This window comes from Chelonoidis abingdonii, chromosome 3 (genome assembly GCF_003597395.2).
Source record: "Chelonoidis abingdonii isolate Lonesome George chromosome 3, CheloAbing_2.0, whole genome shotgun sequence".
NCBI classification, from domain to species: Eukaryota; Metazoa; Chordata; order Testudines; family Testudinidae; genus Chelonoidis; species Chelonoidis abingdonii.
In genome coordinates, this window is record NC_133771.1 from 189,540,348 (window position 1) to 189,561,989 (window position 21,642).

General features: G+C 38.4%; 1 protein-coding gene across 22 annotated transcripts in view; it reads left to right on the forward strand.

Moving 5' to 3' along the window:
- NRXN1 (neurexin 1) overlaps window positions 1-21,642 on the forward strand; it is a 1,354,235-nt gene that overhangs the window by 761,812 nt on the left and 570,781 nt on the right. For all 22 annotated transcript variants that reach the window (XM_075064378.1, XM_075064379.1, XM_075064391.1 and 19 more), the window contains one exon: window positions 5,729-5,848. In XM_075064378.1, coding sequence (XP_074920479.1) covers window positions 5,729-5,848 — 120 coding nt within the window. The remainder of the gene's footprint in view (window positions 1-5,728; window positions 5,849-21,642) is intronic.

The following is a 21,642-nucleotide window of genomic DNA, read 5'->3' on the forward strand; positions in this document are numbered from 1 at the left end:
CAGTCTAAACATGTGTTGTCAATAGCATTTCTAATAGGGCTGTCAATTAACTGCAGTTATCTCAAGTGATTAACTCAAAACAAATTAACTCAATTCAAAAATTTGACTGACTGTGATTAATAATAATGTTAATTGCGCTGTTAAAAATAATAGAATACCAAATGAAATTTATTATAAATATTTTGGATGTTTTCTACATTTGCAAATATATTGATTTCAATTACAACACAGAATACAAAGTGCTCATTTTATATTATTATTTTAATATGAATATTTGGACTGTAAAAAAGATAAACAAGAGAAACAGTAATTTTCAATTTGCCTTATATAAGTACTGTAGTGCTCTTTATCATGAAAGTGCAACTTACAAATTTAATTTTTTGTTACATAACTGCACTCAAAAACAAAACAATGTAAAACTTTAGCACCTACAAGTCCACTCAGTCCTACTTCTTATTCAGCCAATCACTAAGACAAACATGCATTATCTCCTGTAAATGCTGCCTGATTCTTATTTACAATGTCATCTGAAAGGGAGAACAGCCATTTGCATGGTGTGTTTGTAGCTCGTATTGCAATTCCTGACAGATATGCTAAACATTTGCATGCCCCTTCATGCTTCAGCCACTGTTCTCGAGGATGTGCTTCCATGATGAAGACGCTCGTTTAAAAAATAAAGTGCTAATTAAATTTGTGACTGAATTCCTGGGAGAATTGTATGTCTCCTGGTCTGTGGTTTTACTCTCATTCTGCCATATATTTTGTGTTATGGCAGTCTTGGATGATGATCCAGCACATGCTATTCAATTTAAGAACACTTTCACTAGAGATTTGACAAAACATAAAGAAGGTACGTACCAGTGTGAGATTTCAAAAGATAACTACAGCACTCAGCACAAGGTTTAAGAATCTGAAGTGTCTTCCAAAATCTGAGAAGGATGAGGTGTGGAGTATACTGTTAGAAGTCTTAAAAGAGCAAGACTCTGATTCGGAAATTACAGAACCCAAACTACCAAAAAAGAAAATCAACCTTGTGTTGGTAGCATCTGACTCAGATGATGAAAATGGGTGTGCGTTAGTCCGCACTGCCTTGGATCGTTGTCGAACAGAACTGTCATCAGCATGGAAGCATGTCCTCTGGAATAGTAGCTGAAGCATGAAGGGGCATAGGAATGTTTAGCATATCTGTCATGTAAATACCTTGCAACACCAGCTAAAAAAGTTTCATATGATTGCCTGTTCTCACTTTCAGGTGACATCGTAAATGAGAAGCAGGCGGCATTATCTCCTGTAAATGTAAATAAACTTGTTTGTCTTAGAGACTGGCTGAAAAAGAAGCAGCATTGAATGGACTTGTTTTATTTTTGAGTGCAGTTTTATTCAAAAAAATTCTGCACTTTAAGTTGCATTTTCATGATAAAGAGATTGCACTACAACACTTTCTTTTGTTTATCTTTTTTACAGTGCAAATATTTGTAATAAAAATAATAATATAAAGTGAGCTCTGTACACTTTGTATGCTGTGTTGTACATAAAATCAATATATTTGAAAATGTGGAAAGCATATGCAAATATTTAAATAAATGATATTCTATTATTGTTTAATAGTGTGATTAAAACTGCGATTAATTGTGATTTTTTTTAATCTCCCATTTAATCATGTTTAACTTTTTTAATCATTTGACAGCTCTAATTTTTAGATGATCTGTTTTCCTTTTGAGGAAGACTGGCTGCTCGTGTTTGATCAGTCAGCTTCTTAAAGTTCTCCCCTATGTGAGAAGATTGCAATATTGCCAAGCCTAGGCATTCAAAGATCATGAGACAGGACTCCAAAATCATGAGATTGGCTTAAAAATCATAATATTTGTATTTGCCTTCCAGTTTCTGAGCCATATTTTCTCCATTAATCATAAGAGATAGGAACTTACTTTAAGATGATCATATAATCAACTGATTATATGAGTTGGGACTTTAAGAAAAATGCCAAATATCATGAGACTTTTGACCAAATTATGAGCATTGGAATTGTACATGCTGACTTAGGTCCCCATCCTACAATTGATATCATGTGACAGACTCCTATGTCTGTTCAGAGACCCATTACCACAGTTCACCCTTGTGCTATCAGCTGCAGGATCAGGGCTTCTCTTTATTTGGCTATTGTCCTGAAAACACATATGTATATGCTTAACTTTACTGTCATGAGAAATCCTATTGATTTCAGTGGAATTACTTCTGTGTTTAATGTAACACATGCATAAGTGTTTGCAGGATCATGGCCTGGTTTGTGATACTTTTCACAGGTAGGCAGGTGGGACAAGGCAAGTTTTTAATGGATCACAGGAATTCAGGGTTGCCGCCAAAAACAAATGCCTGAACTCCATGTAGTTTTTGGTTCTTGAATAAAAGTTAAACTTTGTAGGTACCTCTTTGTTGACAAATCTTCAATGACAAGAAACTACAAAGCTAGAACTATAAAAAATTGCTAAATAGACTTGTGAATAATTAACCGAAAGCTGGGTCATAACAGTCACTTTTATGGTTTGACCATTAGGGATGGATCTTGCTCAATTGAATTCAATAATTTTTCCATACACTTCAGTTGAAATGGGATCAGGGCCTCCCTTAGAAAAGTTTAATATTTTCCTCAGCACACATGGTGTTGGACAGTGGTGACATAAGGTAACTTTTGAGTTACCTTTTTGATGTACCACAAGACATCAAGACATACCACTAGGTAATATGAAGCATTTGTGTTAAATGTGTAACTCCCAAACCAATCCATGTCCTTACTTTACAAATATAAAATGAATTATCCATGCAAAGAAATAAATCCAATCAATTTTTAATTTTTTTTTAAAAAGTCTGCAATGAAGATGAAACAAAATTATATTTATACCACAAGTACTCAAAGCTGCATATGATAGCATCTTACTAAGTAGCTTAGATAAATAAAAATAGATCTATAATATGTATATAAAATGATGAACCCAATGGTAATATTTAGTAACATTTTCTAGCATCAGTTAAACATACTTTTTAAATATTATTTACACTTAAAACCAGTGATATGGTTGTAACCAATCTGTGTTTCTTAGCAAATTCTGTTGGAGAAATATTTACACATAATATGCAAGAGCTGCAAAGCGATAAACACTCAGAATGATATGAGCAATAGAAAAAACTCATTAAGGCAATTGTTCCTTAAGTTGCAAAAAGTATTTCTTTCTACATCCATGCATTTTAGCATTCACTTTATTTTAATTTTTTTTTGCCTTGGTGTTTGTGTTTTTCTACTTTAATTCCGCATGACTTTTTTCTAATTTTAATTTGATGATGAGATACAACATTGCATAACTAAAGTGTAAATAAATGCATGAATATATAGCATTTAAACACCTACAGATATTTTCACTTCATTTTTGTAAGGTGTCCAAGTAGCAGATTCTGGTTTAAAAAAAAATGTGAGTGACTTGTCAACCATTATAATACCCAAATGTTTACAGAGAATGATGCAATGCCCAAATGTTTAAAGAAAAACTTTTGAACTCAAAACTGCTAAGAAAGTAGAATGGCTGCCCTATAGGTCCCTTCTTTGTTGAATGCAGATCACTAGCTGCTGCATACAGTTTCAGATTAATCTGGTATAAGAACATGAGAACGGCCATACCAGATCAGACCAAAGGTCCATCTAGCCCAGTATCCTGTCTACTGACAGTGGCCAATGCCAGGTGCTCCAGAGGAAGTGAACCTAACAGGTAATGATCAAGTGATCTCTCTCCTGCCATCCGTCTCCATCCTCTGACAAACAGAGGCTAGGGACACCATTTCCTTACCCATCCTGGCCAATAGATACCAGCATTTTAGTATACAGGCTAAATATATCAGAGCTAATCAATACTTTTGGTTAAACTGTGATCAATAGTATACTCTATTGCTAGACCTAGTCTTGTGATGATCTTTTGGGTCCCAGTTCAGCAAGGTACTTAAGCACTTGACTAACTTGAAGCATGTGACTAGTCACATTGATGTGCTTTAAACTGGGCACATGATTAAGTATTTCACAGATTTTGGGCCTTGTTCAATACCCCCAAATGAGTGATTCTTATAAGATTAGGTAAGAAAAATCCACATTAGGATCTTTCTTTGGGATTTAATTTAAAATTTAAAAGATTTAAGTGGATGTCTCAGTCTCCAAAATTACTGAAAAGGGTTTTATAAGGATTAGGACCATGTCAGTGGGAGATCTGTGTATGTTGATCCAAGTCAATATATGGTTCTTGATGTATATTCCTATCTTAATTCTCCCAGTCACACAGAAAGGTCTAAAGGAGAGGAAAATGGGAAGGGTTAATGTACTAATGACTGTAGAATTCACTGTATCTGAACATGACAAATGACTAGTCAGGATGCAGCCATGCATTCGCTTTGCTAATGCATTCATATCTATCCAAGAAGAAGGAAAAAAACTTCTAATTTTCCTTCATTATATGTCATCAGCTCAATTAACCATTATATTTGTAGTAAAATACTGGCAAATTACTGTTTTCTCATTTTGGCTTGCCTAGAGATTTATGGCTATTAGCATTGATTTGTTTGTGTTATATGGCATTTCTTTCTCTCTTTAACAGCAGCATGCACTTTACTCTAAATGTTTTTCTGTGTTTGCTGCCATTTCAATATTGCTTATTAACATTTAATATATTTTGCTTTTTTTTTATTTTGCCGACAAAGTTGCATTGATGAAAGCTGATTTGCAAGGTAGATAGCCCTGTGTGTATTAAAAAAGACTGAAACCCAGAATGCACAGTTGGATGTCTACAATAAATGCTCTGTACATTTCCTGCAATAAAGTGTGTTTTTTTGTTTCAGATTTTCCCTTTTTACCCCTAAACATGATACAGGAACCTTCATTTTACAGCATATTTTGCATAAAGGCTTTCAGTCTTTAGTATGTTTATTTAGTGATTGCTTTAGTGCTTTGATCATACCTTTTAAAAAGTTATTTTATTTTTCAGTGGTCTAGTTATGAATTTCTAGAAATAGAATAGCTTTGTTTTTCATGTGTGTCATATTTGGGCATGCCGGCTCATTAGTACTCTGATTTATTTATGTATTTTATATTTTAAAAAGAACCTGCATGGGATCAATAAAGCATGTGACTCAATACTTGCCAACATTCCTTCCTGCAAATCCACCCCCCAACTCTTCTTTATTTTAGACTCAGCTCCTTTTTAAAGTACTTTCTGAGATTTCAGGTACATTACAATGTAGCTTCATTTCCTAGCTTGTTTTTAATTTTCTGATCTTGTTTCATGTAGTTTTATTTCCCATTTTCCATGGTACCTGGTTTTGCTGGTTGGAACACATTTTGCAGGAAAAAGAATAAATAAATTAATTTTATGGGGAAAAAATGTTTGGCCTGTTAATGATGTGATGTGAAATTAATCATAGCTTGCTACAGTGTTAACATCTCTACTTCCCTTGGATTAACTCTTGCGCCTGTTTGTTTTCTTTATATTTATGAATCCTCTTCTGTCAGTCTTGGAGCCAAAACAAAAATTTGTAATGTTATATGCTTCCACATGACACAGAAAGATTTAAATAAATTCTACTTTAGATCCCTTTGCTCATTAGATTTAAGATGTTGGCAACTGCCATGTGATCCAAAGATAAACATGTTACTTTTAAAGACAAAATTCTAGTTGCTTCTGTATGTTCTCATCAGGCCCCAGTACCACATGCCAAGAGGATTCGTGTGCAAACCAAGGAGTGTGCTTGCAGCAGTGGGATGGATTCAGCTGTGACTGCAGTATGACCTCCTTTAGTGGACCATTGTGCAATGACCGTAAGTAAATTAGAGAATGCTTATCTAAAAGCCTTACAGCTCTAGGGCAGTATTTAAAGCAAGTGTCTAAAATCTGTATTAATTTAATATTATATAGTTAATTGAACTGGCAAAACTCTGAGATAATCTATGATGCTGGTAGGAAGAACATGATGAAGCATTACAGAATAAATGGGGGACAACAATACTACATCTAACATTGTGAAAGAATTTGGGGTTTTTTATACTTGATTGCAATTGTTCTAATGCTTTGATGGTTACCTATTTCAAATGAGCCTTGCATAAATATTGCAAATAGTTTTTTTCTGATGATAAAAAAAACCTTTCACATTTTATTATCTTAAGCTATATTGTAATTTTGTAACTTTATCTCATGAGAGCTGTAATTACTATGAAACAGTTGACAAGGCTCATTATCTTTCTTTGTAGATCTCTTTAGGTGACACATTAAGCTCTGTCAAATAAAAACCACTCCAAGTGTTTTAGGGGTTTTTTTTTGTTGTTGTTTTTTTAATTTCATCTGAATAATCACAAATATTATATACCAACCATCTGGTTCTCAAGTACAAATGAAAGCTGTAATAAATATGGGACCTGCTTCACCAGTGTGCTGCTCTGGTTTTATACCAGTCTAGACCCCTTGATTTTTTAGCTTGGTGTGAAATTGCAATAATGCTGCAATGAATAAGGCCTATTTGGTTATAGAAGCTGTCAAGATTTCTTACTGAGGATTGAACTTTATCCCATTTGAGATGTCTGATTATTGGAAACCTTTGCATATTTACAAGAAGGGCATTTCAATCAGACTTGGCATTTTGATTTTCACAGTTTGTACGTGTATTTGAACGAGAGTGTAGTTTCCACATCCTGCCAAATATGGTAGAAAGATAGTTAATATAAATATCTAGTCACACATTTTTTGGTTACTATATGTAATTTTGGCTGTCCAATCTACAACAAAGTTCATTTCTTTATTGGACAAGTTCTAGACCAGCATAGTAACTGTGGTTATCTCAAGAGTTAACAATGTTTGGTTCAAAGGGTAGGTCCCAAGCATTTATGAGATTAGAAATTAAAATATATAGAAAATTTATAACAAAAGATTTTCATAAGATTCTCATTGTTGGGGGGTTTTGCTGTTATTTTTAATTGTTGCCCCAACTATACCCATTTTTTCATTATCTCCCATCACAAAAGTGGAAGAAAACCAGTTCTCGAGAGCTGCACTTTCTGATAGAATGCAGAATGAGAGATTCAAAGTATTTAGGAGAGAGTCTACTGTTAGGTCTTCAGACCAACAATTCCAAATTTCAGAGGCCTGCAGTGCAGATAAAATGGGTGGGGTTCTTATACTACTAAAGACAGTTTATTTTGATGCTAATTTGGATACCATGTATACTTTCCTGGGTGTCTTATTGATATTGATATTGGCAAATATCTCTGGGTAAAATTCCGTGGTGTTTAAATGAGCCGAGCTTACACTAATATCAAGAAAAATTTGAAGCAGTTATGGACCGCAGAATTGTCTCATACCATTTTACTAATAAACATTTTTTGTTGCTGAAGAATAAAGTGCACTTTAAAACATAATAACTATAGTCTTCAGCTGATGTATTTTAGCATTGCTCTATTGAAGCCAACAGAGCTACACCAATTTACAGGAACTGAGGATTTGCCCCAGTATTCTGACATAAGAAAATTTCTGTACTTGTTAGTTTGAAAATTTGGATTTGCCTGTTTCATATTTACAAACCTAAGTAAAACAAAAAGCTTAGTATATCAAAATGATGCATGTAGCATATTAGAGTAACAAAAAACTGGGTTATTTATCAAAATAATATGAAAATAAAAAATAAAAAAAATAAAGTATCACGTGATTTGATAAGTGTAGCATATAAAAGCTACTATTTTTCAGTGGATTAAGACAAAAACATTGTCTAGTCAGTTTTCCTGACTTTTCTTGCAAGTCTTAGTTAATATATTTCTTTAAAATTGTACAAATGATGTTGCTCTTTTTAAGTTGATATTTTCAGTATGTCATAGAAGATTAGGGTTGATAGAGACCTCAGGAGGTCATCTAGTCCAACCCCCTGCTCAAAGCAGGACCAACACCAACTAAATCATTCCAGACAGGTCTTTGTCAAGCCAGATTTAAAAACTCTAAGGATGGAAATTCCGCCATCTCCCTAGATAACTCATTCCAGTGCTTCACCACCTTCCGAGTGTAATAGTGTTTCCTAATATCCAGCTTAGACCTCTCCCACTGCAACTTGAGACCATTGCTCAACTAGTGTCAAGTAATGTGACCTCAATTCATGAAAGTTTGACGTTATGTCATCTCTAGTCTTCACTTACATATCTCTTGTCTGGTCCTTAATTTCTGCAGCAGAAAGTTCAGAGGAAATGGAAAATGGGAAAAGGTAGTACAGAAAAATACAGTTGTGATAGCTATGCAAAAATATCAATTTTATATATATATATATATATATATATATATGCATGCAAGAGATTTTTGATGAAGTAAAGTGCTTTCTGCATAAGTTAAGGGTATCAAAATTCAGCTCAAAATAAGGAAAGCATGAAGAGTCTCCTCCTCTGACAAACTGAGTATGTCCTATATGTATCTGTAAGTGGGGAGGAGAAGATTCTAGTGATGCCACCCAGGGAATGTACAGTACTTCCTGTAAGAGTGAAGCTAATATCCTCTGTGAAAACTGATTCATACCAGCATGTCTCAGTTTACAGCATAGGGGACCACATTCAGGAATATCACTAGAATCTGTAAAAAAATTCAGTCCAGTAGAAACTTTTTAAGTGCATCCAGTGTTAACAGATATACGGCAGATGCAGACCATTAATGCCCATGATGGCACAAGTAGGAACACGCCACATGGTGCTGTTTCTTATTTACTGAAAGAGAAACAATGTAGGGATATCTTGACGCAAGATGAGGGGGAGGTTATCACTAATTCTGCTATGATATGACACTTGGAGATGCAGGGTAGATGTGGTATGTTGGAAATGTTATATTGTTAAGTGCAAAGCAGGCCACTAGAAAATGTTCCCACAAAATAGGATTACATAGAATACTGTGTAAAAAGGACAGTTAATGACTATCCTTACAAATGGTTGGCATCCTGGCTCCTCTGAGAAAAAACATCACAAATATCCTAAGTATTAGTAACTGCAGGTTGTGGAGTGAAAACTGTCCTCCCAGGACACTCAGCTTTTTCATAAGAGTAGGCTGAAAATGACTCTGGCAACAACAGCAAAAACTAAAAACCCAAATCAAATCCTCGGCTGTATCGTACAAGAGTCTTTCTGTGAGTTTACATCTGTTTTCACCACCGCAGTACATAAGTGTAACTACATTAGTGAGCATAATGTCATATTTGTGGAAACACACACCACTATTATGGCCTGGAAAATAGCACAAATAATAACATTGTCACATTACATTAATATTGAAGCATTGAAGTGCTAAATTACAGGGCAGCTTCAATGCTGTCTGTTACCATAAAGGAATAATATATCGAAGGGTTGTATTTGTGATGGTGTAGCTAACACTGTGTCAACACTACCATTAAAATCCCTATTTTCAATGTTTTAGATTTTCACCATGGAATGTCTTCTGAATAGAAACTTGACATTCGCGCCTGTATGAATAGAGAAACTTTGTTCCTGAAGCATGAGTAAATTAAGTTCAGATTTTCGTTAAGGATATACAAAAAATCCTTCTGTCTTACTATGAATCTTCTCTAACAAAAGACTGACCTTTAACAAATGAAACATATCAATGTTGCAAGACTACTGTACATGTGATAATTTAATTTTTTGATATAGTGTAGAATCAAAGTTACATTGCTTAACAAATCAGGGTGTTGCCCATAGTTATGGTCAGATATGCCTCTAGAGTTGCTTAGGTACAAATCCATAAAACATCGCAGCTTGAATTCAAGGCAACTTGATGCAGTTTCAGGATTGAGCTATATGTAGAATTGTAGGCAGGGATGATAACTCCACCTGTAAATACAGTTGCTGAACTCTTTCCACTATAAAACATTGTTTTTAGTTGTTTATAACTTTGCCAAATTTAACTGCTTGGCCTAAATTTGCTGAGCTTGGTAGCTACCTCTGACTGTTCTTTTTTTATTATTTTTATTTATATATTTTAGCTAAAATAAAGCCATTTCCAAGAATAAGACTAAGGGAAAATATATTGTCTTGCCATGGTAAAAAATAATTTCTGGTGATCTTTTCTTTGAAAAGTTCTAGCTTTCCCATGATTTGGATCAGGGACTTAAAATATGGTGGAGTTGGCAGATGACCGTTGCATCAGTGATGTGCCTTTTGTCATACCTGTGAAAGCCTGGTCCAATATGGTGAAGTTATAAGCCTTTCATATATCCTCAGTTCTGATTTCCTCAAACTTAGAGGCTAAATTTCCGAAGATTCAGTATGCACTGGGGATGCCTCAACCTGGGGCTAAGCAGGACTTGCCCTGCAATTGTATCTCTGGCACCTCAACTAAGAGCTATGCTCTTAATGACCCTTCCTCATCTCCCGATTCCCACCTAATGCACATAGTGTGGAGGAGGAAGCTGCCTGAGTAAATGGAGAGGGGATATGAGCTGGACCTGCAGGAAAGGGAGGGGAGTAGAATGAGACAAGGAAACTGAGAGGATGGCAGAAACTGGAAAAGGCAACTGGGTAGGGTGGCAGTATGGGACTCGCTGGGTGAGGAGATTGGAACTGCCAGTAGGGGGAGGCTGGGATGAAGTCTGGTGGAGTGAGACTGGAACTTGCTGGGACTGGATGAGAAGCCTGAGGAGGGGAGACTGAGGTAGGGGAAGAGAATGGGACTGGGATGAGAAGCCAGGGATGGGGCAGAGATGGGACTGTGACAAGGACAGGTTGGAGGGGTGATCAGAAGGGGTCCTGTTTGTGGGAAATGGATTGAAGAATCTGTGCCCACTATAGCACTCCACTCCAGAGCCTGGGATGGAACCATTCCTCTGCTGTCAGCAAATATCTGTGAAACCAACTGGCAAAGTGTGTGTCTAATCAGTATTTAGTGCTGGTCCACATGGAGAATGAAAACATACTACTGCTATCATCAGCTCAAATGGCAAAGGCCTGGGAAGTAGATCTAAAGGTTTCAGCTCTGTATATGAACCAGGTGGGAGTCAATATGAAGTCACAAGATGGAATTTCTGTTTGTTTTTTGTTTGTTTGCTCTTTTAAAAGCCTAGGGAATTACACACCAAAAATAACTATATTGAAACACCATTATTAAGGTTGAAAAGTCAAGCAGTCAAAAGTTAGGAAATATCAGAATTAAGGTTGCCTGTGCAACCGTAATCTGCCCCTCTCCTCCAGCCCCTTGTGTGTATGCATTATGATGGTCTTTAATTACATTATCATATACTATTTTTCCACAGGAACCCTGTGCCATTCAGTGCACCGGATGGACCTGCTCTGGGGAGGAATTAGGGTTGTGTAGTGAAGGAGGAAATAAAATATTTAATAGCTGCTTATTAAGTGAGCACCATCCATCTGACTCCTGCAACAAATAAAGCAGGAGCCTATAGACAAAGTCTCCTTCACTATGCACCCCTGATTCATCTCCAGAGCTGGTCTGTCCTGTGCATTGAATGAGGCAGTGATCCCTGTAGAAAACATAGTATGTGATCATGTAATTAACGACTGTATCATAATGCATACGCTCAAAGGATCTGAACTGAGATTATACAAGTAACCTGAATTATGACATTTCCTACTTTTGACTGCTTGACTTTGCAATCTTAATAATGTTCTTTTAACATAGTTTTTTGTGTGTGTGATTATAGTTATATGATGATGGGATCATGTACCCAGGTACTCTTTTTGCTACTAACGTGAGCATTGATTAATCTTCTGAGCTATCATAGGATGACAGTAGGACTGCTGCAGAAATACTCCTCTCTCAAAATTCTTTTCTTCTTTAGAACTGCAAGACTGGGGATGTCATTTCTTGCAATCTGTGTTGACACAGGAGTCCAGTATAGTACATACGAGAGAGTAAAATCCTCTGTCCACATCTCTTTCCTACATGCTGCTCTGCCAGTATACCTTAATATTGCTCTGGGTATGCCACTTCTTGTTTTTTTGGGCCACTCTTGATATTTACATTAAGGTGCTAGTCATAATGATGTGTTTTGTGATGCAGCCACATTTCTACAAGAAACAGGAGCAAATCTACCAAAACATTTCTCATCAACCATCCGTTTGAGGTCAGATTATGGTTGCTCTAATTATTTGTATTATGGTAATGTATAGAAGCCCCAACCAAAATTTGGGGTCCCATTACATTAAATTCAGAACCCACATATAGTATGAGAAGTCCCTCTCAGGAAGAACTTAAAATCTTATAGACAAGATGATAAAAAATGGGGGAAAGGGAGGATTATTATCCCCTATTGTACAGAGAGGTTAAGTGACTTACCCTCAGTCACACATGAATTTTAGGGCAGAGCCCAGAACTGAATTCAGAGCTCCTGAGTCTAAGCCTAGTGCCTTAGCCACATGATCATCCATCCTTTCTGAGGGGTAGTACTTTTGATCTGGCTGTAAACTGAATCAGTGACACAGAGCTGCAATAGTTATATGAGAAATTCACTGCTCCTTAGTGTTAAGAATTCCTATTCAACACTTCAGGCATGCTGTCACAGATAACTAGTTACTAATTAAGATATCCACCCCCACCCCATGTGCCATAAAGAAGAGGAATGGAAAATTTCTGTGAGTGTTTTAACGGCCATCTGATTTCAGTCTCTAGTAGTTGAGAATTAAAAATCTGCCGTTGATAATGTAGCAAACCAAATGTTTATTATGGTTATTTCTCCCTAGGAGGCTTACAATGCACAGGAGAAATAAAAGTAGATACTAACAAAATTACAATAGTGGGCAAGCCAGTTGAACTAATTGGGGAAAATTTGATTTGTCCAGTTTACCTTTTTTTAGCCATTATTACAAGACATTGGGTAAAATCCTGGCACCACTGAAGTCAGTGGCCAAACTTTCATAGACTTCAAAGGGATCAGGATTTTTTAGAAGATCAGTTTTTTGGGTGGTGTGTCCAAACAGCTGGGAACCCTCCAGGAAGGAGGAAAGCTGTGAAAGGAGCAGGAAGAACTATTCAGAAGCCATTGGTTAGGAGTTTGGGGAGTGAGAGAATCTTCAGCAGGAGCAGGGAGAGTGTGAGGGAGTTAAAAGGAAGAAAATGACAAAGGGAAAGGAAGGAGTTCAAAAAATGTCATTTGTCTAATTTGTATGCCCAGCTGAGATTTTTTAAAGAAGGAATTCTAACTAGATTGGTCTTTAAAAATGTCAAGAGGAAACGTTACGGATACATATAATTATGACTTTTTTCTTTCTCTTTTTTTTTACATTGACAGATTTTTTACTGTTTCACATAACATGAAATGAATTAATGTAGTAAAAGCTTCCATTAACTGTATTATGTAAGTTACAATATTACTGTTCTTGGTGGTTTGATTGCAATTTCCAGAGAAGGGCATATAGGTATTTTATCTAAGACTAAATATCTAGGATATTTTGGTATCAGATGATTTGCATAACCTTACTTATTTCTGAAGAAACGTTTTCTAAAGGATGTAGATGATATAGAAACAGGTTGGGTTTTTTTTCTTTCCAAGTTGTGAATCAAGAGAAGATTGTTTGACAATGACTGTAGAAGGTGTTTATAGGATGGAGCATTTCTGGTAACCTGTTATGTGACCATATAAGGAAAGAAGTAAATGTGATATATAGGGAAACTAAAATATATTTTGATCAGTTTCCTATACTGAACATTTTTGTAAGGTATCAGCTACTCATCTACTTTCCTATTATGGCAACGAATCTTTTGAAGGCTTCGCCTAGCATTTCATCTATTTTCAATCAGTTTCTGTTGCAATATGGTTTTATGCGACAGATTTGGAGCTGGATTTATTTTCTTATCAGGGCTTAACCAATAAGTATTTTTGGATCACAGAATGGCAGATTTTTTGAATCACTTCTTTCCGCACCCTCTTTAGAATTCAAGAAGGACATTTGAGGGGCATATACCACTACATGCCTTTCCCTGAACCTTACACAGAAGATGGTGTAGCCATTTGGGAACTTCCAGGCTGGCAAGGGTAGCACTATTGTAATTGTGTTTATATCTCAGATGGTAGTAATTATGTAATAGATCTCTTAGGCCATACTCAGAGAAACTCTTCTATTGCAGCATATTAAAAACAGAACATAATGTCAGAAAAATACCAATTTCTCTCTATCTTTGGAGGAATCACAGGAGTAATTAAATTTGATTTTGGTATTTCAGGAATATTTATTTATTTATTTATTTATTTACTGATAGCATAATAATTCTATAAATCGAATCCTGGCAGCATTTCCAGTATCATGAAGATGAAAATGATTAAGGGTTAATTGACTGTATTCTCATGGAACTAAAATCAGTTTTCTGGATATCATTAGAGACTCTTTTCCTTAGGACTTTCAATTGCTATGCTTTAAAATCATATTGTACAAAGTTCAGGTCTAAAGCTGAGTGGCCAAAAGCTGTCCACAACAATGAGAAGAGCAGATTTCTGCTATCAGTGTGCTTTCTTATAGTTTTGTCTCTAAAATACTTTGGTTCCCTGGCCTTGAAAAACCTTTACATTCTAGCAATACAATATATTGAAAATCCATTTTAAGTAACTTCTAGGTTTTTTAAATAGTATTAATTATAATACATGACACAGCTGGAGTTGATGTAACAGTATTACAATCTTTCCCCCAACAGAACCTAGACATTGATGAGTGTCTTCTCCTCTTCTTCAAAGGCCACTTTCTGCAGGGTTCAATAACCACTCCCATCTTTAAATTTAAAAATAAATGAATAAATAAGTCTACCCCAGGTAGAATGTTCTATAATCCCCAAAAAGAGAGAAAAGCCAGAATGTCCTTTTATTCTACTACGGAGTTTGCTATTGTCAATATATCTTATGTGGAAGATGTTCAGTTTCTATAATGATTGATGGTGGTTCAAAATTCTAAAATAGAATTATTCTTTCTCTCCAAAGCCTGTACAATTGGGCTTATGTTTCTAAGGCAACCTGACCCTCTCTTTGATGTATTCTTTCTGGATTGATAGCTAAATAGCTACTAAGCAATATATATTTAAAGAAAAAAAAACATATTAGTTAAGAAAGTGAAACTTTATGGTAGCTCAGTAAGATCTCAGTGGTCTTTCATGCCCTCACCTTTACCAGGTGCCTTTGACAATTTCAAGTAAAGAAAAGCCTCTTCTATTGTAGACACAATAAACATATAAAGCTCCCCTTCAAAATGAACTTGGAGCCTGGGTGGATAAATTAAGGCATGCTGGACTGTGAATTTTAAGTTCAGTTTTCTCAGCAGCTGTGCATGTGAGCATGCACTTCAGTATAGTTAAGGAGGGCATCGAGAAAGGTGAGTTTTATACATATGACATCCAGCCACTCTTGCTGCTTTTAAAATTCTGTTATAGTCCCACACCAGGAGATAGGTAATGATTATGGCCTTTGTTCACTGATTTATCTCCAAATAGCTTTCAATACAGATAGTTATCAGTCCTGTTTATGTTAACTGTTTCCAGTCTTCCCCTCAGCACTTATCTTTGAGTCTATGATTCCTGTCAGGGGCGGCTCTAGACATTTCACCTGCGGAAGGTCCACCGGAGCCGCAGGGCGCCGCCTTCCCGGCCACCGGCAGAGTGCTCCCTGCGGCGTGCCGCCCCAAACACGCGCTTGGCGGGCTGGGGCCTGGAGCCGCCCCTGATTCCTGTATTCTGAATCCTCTGTCCATTCTTTAGTTCTTCCGCCTGTCATCTGTTCTGTTTTATTCTTCAAAATTTCTTCTTTGCTGTGGCTTGTAAACCTTGTATTGCTCTTGGTCATGACGTTTTGGTGGCCTCAGTAGCCATGTATGCAGGGTATCCATTCTCTGCTCAGTCATTTAAGAGACTGCAATAAGAGAACCAGGATGGGGGGCAATAAAAACAGTTTGCAAAGACTCTGAGGAATCAGTACCTCCAGCCTTGAAAAAATTGTTCAAGCTTTTTAGTATTCGGATGTCAGACAACCACCACCAAAAAATGAAGGCATGGGGCGGGGGGAATTAGAGAAGGGCCTGCAACAACTCTTTATCACAGCTGGCATGCAGAAGGCCCAAACTGAGCGGTCAGTGCAATGTGTGGGGAAAATGATTTGCAGATCAGAGCAGCAACGAGCCCAGAGCTGTCCCATCTCATGTTTCCTTTCTGTTTTATAATGTGTGACACTGTCAAATATAAAAAAAATTCTGTACTGGGTACATTTTCCCCACCGACATTATCAAAACAATTCAGAAAGGGCCCAATGAATAAAGATTACAGACCAAATTCACTAGTAAGTGGTAATCAAAGCAGGAAAGGTGATGAAGCACAACTCTTCTAAGTCATCTCCATCAAGTTGCTTGGTCCCTATGATCAATCTAAAGGCCGTATGGATGACCTTTATCAAACCTAGTGCTTACTCTTTAACAACATTTACACTGGTGTTCTCTAACACCCTCTATAGTGACCCCACACCACTAATTAAAACACAGCCACAGGAAAGAGACATGTTATAATTGTAAACTTTCACACATAAAAAGGTATTCCGTTTGTGTGATGTACAGGATCCAGTGTCAAAATACATTAGTATTTACAGCCACGATTTGCAAGCTGTAATCTAGCTTGTTTTATGGAGCGTAAGCAAAACTACCAATCCCAGCCGCAGCATGTATTTATTGCTTTACATTTCTAATCCTTTGAAACAATGTAAATCTGGAGAAAACTTGTAACTGAGCCAATGGGTAAAGTTTGGATTTTTAAAATATGATATTTTGTAAAACACAAGGTATCGCTGTGTGGGAACTATGGCCTGATATTCAAAAGTATGAATCATCTATTAAAGATTGGGGTGTGGGGCCCAGTATTCCCAGGAGCTAATAGCCAATGGGAGATGAAGGTACTCAGTACCTCTGAAAATCAGGTCATTTTTTAATTACTTAAAGAGAATAAATGATACTGTATACAGGAGGCTACTGATGTTATTCCCAGGATGTATTTCCAATAATATATACAAATTCTGAGATGAGGTCAAGACAGGCACTTGCTACCAGCAGCCTGAAATATATCTACTAAAGTTGCCAGGAGTATAACAACAATATGAGCACGCTCCAAGTACAAGTCACAGATGTATCTGAGTTTGGGGAGCAGCTTGAATCTCATGCTGTTCTCTGCTTTCTTCATGTGGTTTGCTGGCTTTTCAATGGTTTGAATGTCTGGATTGCTTGATCTGTGCCTCAGCTGACTAATGCTATGGACTTTCTCACAGTCTTCTAGTAATTGTAGGTTGCCTCTCCTATCTAGTCAAACATTTCATGGAAAACCAATTTTACAACTGACAACATATCCTCATCTTAAGTAGCAGAGAGCTACATCACTCCTCTTTTTCTTTGTTTTTTTTTAACACTCCTGTTAGTTGCTCCTTTCTTCTTGTAACCTCTTGCCCTGTAATTGTGGTTGCTGTCACTTATTAACCAGCCAGCTTATATTTCCTCTCTTTTTTGACTCTGGACAAGGAGGATCTGGTCCTGGAGTTAATCAAAAGCACTACAATGCCTGGTACAATGGGAAAGATGATCTGGACCGATGCCTTCAATATTTTTACTTTCTTACCTTGCAAACAAACCACCCTTGTGATTCAAAACACTGTTATATGTGTAGTGGGGCAGACTGCCCCACTCCCTGTGAGAGTGGGCTGTGGCAGGCCAGGGGGCCTGCTCAGACAGGGAGCCAATCAGGGCCCAGTTTGGAGACAGCCAGTCAGGGCCAGGCTCAGTGTATATAAAGGCTGCCCAGAGCAGGAGCAGTCAGTCTGTCCCAGGCCTTCAACAGAGGAAAGTCAGTCTCCAAGGGAGGAGACTAGCACTGTGGACAGCGCAGATCCCTGACAAGAGGGATTGGATTCAGAGGGTGGTTGGACACGGTGGCTGGAGTGTAGAACTGCTGATCACTGACCCCTGGAAAGGGGTTCAGATGGACTAAGGGACACTGCCGGAGAGGAGTGGCCTTGAAGAGGACGCCGCTGAGCAGGGAACAATGCGGGTCCAGAGACAGCAATGGAGGGCAGAACGACAGATGGGACACCACCAGGAGGGGGCGCTCCACTGGACAGAGCTAATTCCCAGAGTCACCAGCAGGAGGCGCCAGCTGGTGAGTCCGAACCTGTTACATATGTGTTTGTTTCTAGAAGCACCAAAACCCTGCTGTACTGACCCCTTGCTATCCATCCCAAGCCAACTTCTTCCCCTTGTAATTTTGAATTCTCACAAGTTTAAACCCATGGTTCCATCATAGCATGTGTTCTTCCTGGTTTTATTCTCTTAAAAAGACAAGGACACATTTTAATAGACCTCTTTCTATAAACCCTGAGGGGAAAGTTATTCAAAATTATAGTATCTATGTAATAGAATGTACTACCAGGAATAAATGGAAAATATTTCAGTTTTACTGGAACAGTAGTGATGTGTGAAATAAAATTCAGATAGTTTAGAAATGAATCTATAAGTAATTTTAATTTCTGTACAAGTGAATCCTAGTAATATTTAAAAATCACAAACAGTTTGGGGTAGAAGCTTTTACGGAACAAGCATAATCAAGTTTGCCCTTGCAACTGTACCCCAAAGCCTTGATCTTCCCAGCCTGATATCAGTAGTATGTAATACTGATATGTATTACTACAGATACTTAATTTGAGCTACTTAATGCAGCTTTACTGCGATAACAGCCAACTTCAGAGAATACTTTCCCTCTGTAACCCCAATAAATTCACAGGGCTGAGAGATGATATTTTCACTGAAGATTAACCATTTCCTGTGGAAGATGCAGTATGTCAGACAACAGGGAAAAGCTTGTGAATGCTAATTCGTGAGCTTGTAATATAAATGATGTGTGATGCAGTTTCAGAGATCTAACAAGAAAGGTATTTCTCATAATCTGTATATTCCTACCACTTTTTTGATTTGTAAATCCAGATTACCATGAGATGATTAAATCATCTGAAACTCACCTATCATGGATTTCAATAGGATTTTCTCTGCATTTCAGAATGAAGTCTATAATAATGGAGAGAGCTATAATGTGGTGGTTTTTAAAATATTTTCCTGTTCATTTAGTGCTTTTGAAAGGTATCAAAGTTGAACGTATTGGAAACCGAAGTCTTCTAAATCTGTAGAACAGGAAGAACACACACACTGGCAATGCAAGATTCTCAACACCACTCAGCCAATATAATTCTGTACTGATGGGGCGGTATTTGTACCCTCTTTAGAATGGTAGAAAATAGATCACTCTTCATATCTCTTCACTCTTCCTGGCTTCTTCCTGAAACTATCAGAAAGACCTGCCTGCTAGAAACTGAACTGAGATTATAGAATTCATTTCACATAGGTCACCAAACAGACATCAGTGAGTAAACTTTTGGATACTACTAATCCGGATGGATTTGAACCTAGAAGCGGAAGGTCTGTGGTCTCAGTTCAGCAAGGTACTTACACATGTGCCTAATTTTAAGCATGGGTGTAGTGCCTTGATGTGCTTCACATAGGCACAAGTTTAATGCCTTACTAAATTGCGACCTAAGACCTTTAACCCCACTGGTACCGTGCCTTCATTTTCTATTTGTATTACACCTAGCACATGCTGGACACTATTGGAAAGTAATAATAAATAACACCGTTCTTACTTTGTCTTAATAAAAATTGATCTTTAGTTACTTTGGTGAGGGGCATATTAAAAATAGTCTTATTGACTTCATGTGTGTGAAGTCATGCACGTCTAAGTGTTTGCAGGATTGGGCCTTTGTTCATTTTAACCCAGCAATGGATAACAAAGAAAGCAGCGGGGGAGTAGTCGGATGAGAAATACACTAGGGAAAGATAAGCACAGGCATAAGTGTTTGCAGAATCAGAGCATTAGGTTGTAAAATCTTCTGGGCAAGGTCCTTACATGGTCTGTAAAGCACCATGAACACTTATGGGACTTTAAAAAAAAAAATAGACCTGACATCCTTACAGAAGCAAGTTCTCATTTGCCAGTGTAAATAGTTTGACAGGAAGTTACATAAATACATGGTGATACTGATTATAATGTGGATATAATACAGATTTATCCATAACTGTAGCCTCTAAGGGGCATATATATTTCCCAATTGATCTAAGCCATTTGCAGTGATAATTTATTTTTTTCATATCTTAATCATCATGTGAGTCTACATAAAGCGTTTTGCCATCTCTCTAACCCGATAAAATACAATAAAAATCCTGGGTGTGGGGCAGGGGAGGGGAACTATATAATGAACTATAATAGCTAGCATGGAAAATTGCTGTTTACCTCACCATGTTCTTTTCCAATAACCCTTTTTTCACATTATCTTTTAATACTCTAAGACATGGGCAGCGTGTGACTCCTGAATTTGGGGAGGGTGGGCGTGAGTGCTGGAAGCTCCCTAGAAGTGGGGAGGGTTCTCCGGCACCCGAACTATGGCCCAACTCCCTGCTCCACCCTGAGGCCTGCCCAAGCTCCTTCCCCCAAAGCCATGCCCATACTCTGCCCCAGGCCCTGTTCCTGCTCAGCCACCTGCCCGAAATCCCCCACCTGTGCCTCCTCACAGCCCAACCTCTTGCCCCATCTCTGAGCCCCCCAAACCCGGAGCCCTCCATATCCCAAACCCCTCATTCCTTGCCCCAGCCCACCATTGATGCCTCTTCACCTCCCTCACCCGAATAGGGTTGCCAACTTTCTAATTGCACAAAACCGAACACTCTTGCCCCACCCCTTCCCCGAGGCCCTTCACCCTCCCTCCCCCCCTCCGCTCACTACATTTTCCATACCTTGGTGGCTCATTGTCTCCCACCCTCATTCACTTTCACTGGGGTGGGGTGGGTCTTAGGGTGTGGGAGGAGGTGAGGGCTCTGGACTGAGGCAAGGAATGAGGGGTTTGGGATATGGAGGGCTCCGGGTTTGGGGGGCTCAGAGATGGGGCAAGAGGTTGGGCTGTGAGGGTGTATGAGGACTCTGGGCTGGGGCTGGGGATGATGAGTTTGGGGTGCAAGAGGGGGCTCTGGGTTTGGGGAGGCTCAAGGCTGGGGCAGGGGGTTGGGGCTCAGGGTTGGGGTTCAGGCTTATTTACGGTGGCTCCCAGTCAACGGTGCTGTAGAGCGAAGGCAGACTAGTCCCTACCTGTCCTGACACTGCATTGCATGTGCCAGCAGGTCCAGTGCTAGTTGGCGGCGGGGCAGGAGGCTCCGCACGGTGCTCTCAGCCACAGGTATCACTCCCTCAGTTCCCAGCCAATGGGAATTCGGAGCTGGAGCTCGGAGCAGGGGCAGCACGCAGAGTGGAGAGGTACAAGCAATGGGTGGGGGGTTTGGGGGAAGAGGCAGAACGAGGGCAGAATCTTGGGGGCAAGAAACGGAGTGGGAAGAGGAGCAGCATGGATGGGGCCACAGGGGGAAAGGACAAGTGGGAGTGAGGCCTCGGAGCAGAGTGCAGCTGGGGCTACAGCCTGGAAACCCTTTCGGTGGCAGCAGTCCAAAGGCAGCAGGCCAATGTGCCTCCGGAAGGAGATGTACCACATTCAGTTTAGGGAGGCTTAGCCTCCCCTGCCTCTTATACCCTCTGCCCATGCTCTAAGTTG